At 43.2% G+C, this 4,500-nt stretch overlaps 1 protein-coding gene across 1 annotated transcript; it reads left to right on the forward strand.

The window, feature by feature from the left end:
* The first annotated feature begins 275 nt into the window (after positions 1-275).
* On the forward strand, positions 276-874 carry LOC100596010 (ubiquitin-like protein FUBI). Its single transcript, XM_003253862.4, has one exon. The coding sequence runs from the start codon at positions 425-427 to the stop codon at positions 824-826; it is 402 nt and encodes a 133-aa protein (XP_003253910.1). The 5' UTR covers positions 276-424; the 3' UTR covers positions 827-874.
* The last annotated feature ends 3,626 nt before the right edge of the window (positions 875-4,500 follow it).

Consider the following 4,500-nt stretch of genomic DNA (forward strand, 5'->3'; position numbering starts at 1 on the left):
ATTAGTATCAACATTTTCAGATGAAGAAACTGAGCCTTAGAGGGGTGAGTAATTTGCTCCAGATGAGACGGTACTGAAATGCAAATCCAGGTCTCTAAGAACTGGGTCTATTTGTTGAATGCCTATTATGAGTGAGACACTGTGCTAGGAGGTAGGGTTAGAGACTTCCATAATATAAGCTTCTGCCTTCTAGTGAGGGAGAGGGCTGTGTATACACTATTCCAATCACTATTAAATGGTAAATGGGGGTAAAGGGGCGGAGCTAGGACTGCCTTGGGCGGTACAAACATCACGGACCCGCGCGGTCGCTCAACAGTGACGTGACACGCAGCCCGCGGTCTGGACGGACGTGCCCTCGCATCTTCCTCTTTCTCGACTCCATCTTCGCGGTAGCGGCAGCTGGGGCCGCGGTTCAGTCGCCAATATGCAGCTCTTTGTCCGCGCCCAGGAGCTACACACCCTTGAGGTGACCGGCCAGGAAACGGTCGCCCAGATCAAGGCTCATGTAGCCTCACTGGAGGGCATCGCCCCGGAAGATCAAGTCGTGCTCCTGGCAGGCGCGCCCCTGGAGGATGAGGCCACTCTGGGCCAGTGCGGGGTGGAGGCCCTGACTACCCTGGAAGTAGCAGGCCGCATGCTTGGAGGTAAAGTCCATGGTTCCCTGGCCCGTGCTGGAAAAGTGAGAGGTCAGACTCCTAAGGTGGCCAAACAGGAGAAGAAGAAGAAGAAGACAGGTCGGGCTAAGCGGCGGATGCAGTACAACCGGCGCTTTGTCAACGTTGTGCCCACCTTTGGCAAGAAGAAGGGCCCCAATGCCAACTCTTAAGTCCTTTGTAATTCTGGCTTTCCCTAATAAAAAAAGCCACTTAGTTAAAAAAAAAAAAAATGGTAAATGGGCTATAATAGAGGAAGTACCAAGCAGCAACTAGTAGAACTTAAGGAAGCAGGAACAGTTATCTGAATTTGGAGATCTTGTTAATCCTATGATGATAGGAGAATGATAGAATTTATATATTGGTGTTTTTGGATTTCCAGAGGCAGGCAAGTTATACAAGGTGAGCAAAACCATCCCATGTGGATGTCAAACAATCGTGTCCCTAGGTCCTAGTTATTTTTGGGCAACTCCACACTGCTCATGACCGTTCAGGGGGCCAACAAGGGTATATTGAGCAGTGCTGCTGAGCCTATACATTTTTTACCTTGACTGTCCCAAACACAATTCCTGTATGATAAGTGTACTTTACACAGCACTCCCACTGACTGGGAAAGCTTCTCCCTGTTATTTCTGAGAGTGACAGAAGGGGTGTCTCACATGTAGAAATCAATCAAGTCTCTCCTCTTACTTGGATTCCCTCTTGCCAATGTCTAATGCAATTGAAATGGAAGCTCCCTCAAAGAACCTACTGCCACCACTGTTAAAAATAAGTCTGGAAAGCAGTTCATCCATTCATGCCAAGAATGTCCACCCCTAATTCTGCCTAAGTTGCCTTCACCTTGCTGAGTTTCTGGAGATGGGTAGAAAGCCCCCCTCTGCAGCCACCTCGGCTCCACTCCAAGACCCCATTGCTACCACTTAGTGTTCTCACAAGATTTTCCTTTCCTCTTCGTCATCTATAAGCAAAAACTTGCCCCAACAGTAATAAGAAAAAACAGTTCTCTGTGTGTTCTACCTCCTGTTTATATACATCTAAGAAAAAATGTTTTCTTTGTTTACTATTAAAATACAAGCAAGCACTCACACACACACAGGGAACTTGGAGATAGATGGTCTGGCCCAAAACTACACAGATATTCATTTCCATTGCTAAACCAGAAAAATACCCCATTTATATTAATGGTACTTGCCTCATATTTGTGTAAATAATAGAAACTATTCTGGTAGGTTTTTTTTTTTTTTTCCTAAAACAAAGTAACAATTTACATTAAAGATGAATAGACCAGGCATGGCGGCTCATGCTTGTAATCCCAGCACTTTCGGAAGCCGAGGTGAGCAGATCACTTGAGGTCAGGAGTTTGAGACCAGCCTGGCCAACATGGTGAAATCCCGTCTCTACTAAAAAAAAAAAAATTAGCCTAGCACTGTGGCAGGCGCCTGTGACCCCAGCTACTCAGGAGGCTGAGGCACGAGAATCACTTGAACCCCGGAGGCAGAGGTTGCAGTGAGCCAAGATGGTGCCACTGCACTCCAGGCTGGGAGACAGAGTGAGACTCTGTCTCAAACAAACAAACAATAAATAAATAAAGATGAATAAATATTCACTTGAAGAGACCAAAAACAGAAAAAAATTCACAAGTTTAACCTCAGGCAAGACACCCTATTACATATAGGTGAAGAAATCTAGTCAGAATATTAAGCTTGTTTGGTGATTAAAATCACATAGGTCGTAGCAGCGCCAGGGTTAGAAATCTAGATTTTCTTATTCCCAGTGTAAAACTCTTTCTTGGGGGGAAAGACGGGGGAGGAGGTCAAGAGAGGTGTACTGTAGTTGGATACTTTTTCCCCTGTAGGAGAAAGAAGAATGGATTTCTCTGTCCTGCCTTGGTTAGTTTTTGGTCATTTTCTAGGTATGTGTCATTTCTGGCTCTTGCATTTTCAACACAGTCGACTCTTGTACACTGAGCTCAGTGTCTCCGTGGTTTTCTGGAATGCTTAACATGAACCTCTTTTAAAAGGAGAGTTACACAGGCTGCCTAAACATTGCACAGACCTCCTGATTCTAAAAATATGCTGTCTGTTTGGTTAAAATGGTTAAATTATTATTAAGGTTCATTTTATTGCAGCTTGAATTGCACCTGAATTCTTTTCATTGTTTTCCTTTTCAACTTCCTATGTTCTGGTCCATCTTTCCACCGTCAGTTTTTTATCTTTTAACAAATTATTATATGCTCCCTATAGCCTAGAATTATTTATTTAGGCTTCCACATAAATCAGTTTCTCTGGATTTTCATTAATGTTCAAACTTTTTCCCTTAGTGTATGTAGTTGCCTAGATATACTGCCTGAGGGCCTGGATCATGATTTCACCAGTATTAAGTGCAATATTAATATTCAGCTCATCTCCCTCTCCCTGATCCAGGAAGGCACTTCTTTTCCTCATCTTCATCAGGAAGCAGAGAGTTATGCATCTGCCAGCTTCAGTAATGCTGTTGGCTGCTCTGGGAATGGTGTGGCCAAAAAAAAATGTTGGGGGTAGGTTTGTAGCAGCTGTTTTACCACATTCCTGTAAAAATGCCGGCAAGCATAGACTGCTCCTCTCAAGGCACGGATGGCCTTCTCCTGCTCTGTTAAATATGGGGAGGAAGTCTGTCCACGTACAGCTGTGGCTGATCCCTGTTAGAACGCAGGGTCGCAGACTTTAGTATATGTAAGCACTACCTGGAGGTGCAGAGTCTTGGACTGCACTCCTAGCTCTAGAATTCTGTCTATCTAGGGTAGATCCCAGGGACCCTTTGGCAGCATCCCGGGTGATTCTGATGCAGGTCATCTGCAGAACATTCTTTAAGAAATACTGATTAAGCCTTTGGAATTAGGCTCATTATTCTTTAAACAATCTTTTTTTAAAAAGAAATAAAAAAAAAACTGTGGCTGGATGGCCAGTTTTGAGGAATGTTATAGAGGAAATTAATAAACAGATTGAGGAAATGGACCGGATTTCTCAAGTCCATTCCTTTCCACCTCTGCAACTCTATGATTCAGCACTTTTTAAATATTAAATATAGTACATCTGAATCCATGGAATTTAGGAGAGATTTCTTGGCATCTTTCTATCTCTACTGAAGATCCTCCAAGATGAAAGTTTATGCTAAAATGTAGAAAATGTGAGTATAGCAGCTTTGGTACCTTCCTGGAGTTAATTCTTTGCTCACTAAACCTACACTCTCGTGTATGGTCCCTCCTCATTGTCACCTTCTGAGAGTAGTTTGCTTGGTTTTACAAGATTAGGACTGAAGTGGGTAGTTTCTGAAAATAGGAGAAGAGAAGGAACGTGCCCTGAGGATTGAGGTGAGCCTTAGAAATGGAAGGGGAAGATTTGGAACATCAGAACAGGGCAGGGCTCACTATGGGTGGAGATGGCAGATTTTATGTGAACAAGACATTTCTGTATGAAACTTGTACAGAGATTAAGGGACAGGAGCAATGACCAAGCCTCAAATTCTGTAAAGAAAAAAAACTTAAGATGCCTGGAAGATGCTTCCTTAAATTCACAATATCATGTATAAAGGATTTCCATAAAAATTTCCAGAAAGCTGTTTTTAATGTGGACAGGAAAAATTGCCATAGAAAGTTGGAGGGGGGAATGCAAATGAACTAGGGAATATAAAAATAGGTCCTTGGCACCACGACTGTCTTATTCTGTTTATGTTATTCAAGAAGCAACACACACAATAGAATTCTAGAGAAAAAGACCTGATTATGTGACAGCTTCAACTAAGGGAAGGATAGAAATTCTGAATAAACCTAAAGCACAACAGCCCCCTGACAAAGCAGATGCCACTTCGT

Source organism: Nomascus leucogenys, chromosome 22a (genome assembly GCF_006542625.1).
Source record: "Nomascus leucogenys isolate Asia chromosome 22a, Asia_NLE_v1, whole genome shotgun sequence".
NCBI classification, from domain to species: domain Eukaryota; kingdom Metazoa; phylum Chordata; class Mammalia; order Primates; family Hylobatidae; genus Nomascus; species Nomascus leucogenys.

Coding starts and splice junctions, on each gene's coding strand:
- LOC100596010 (XM_003253862.4), top strand. CDS start 425: ATGCAGCTCTTTGTCCGCGCCCAGGAGCTACACACCCTTGAGGTGACC.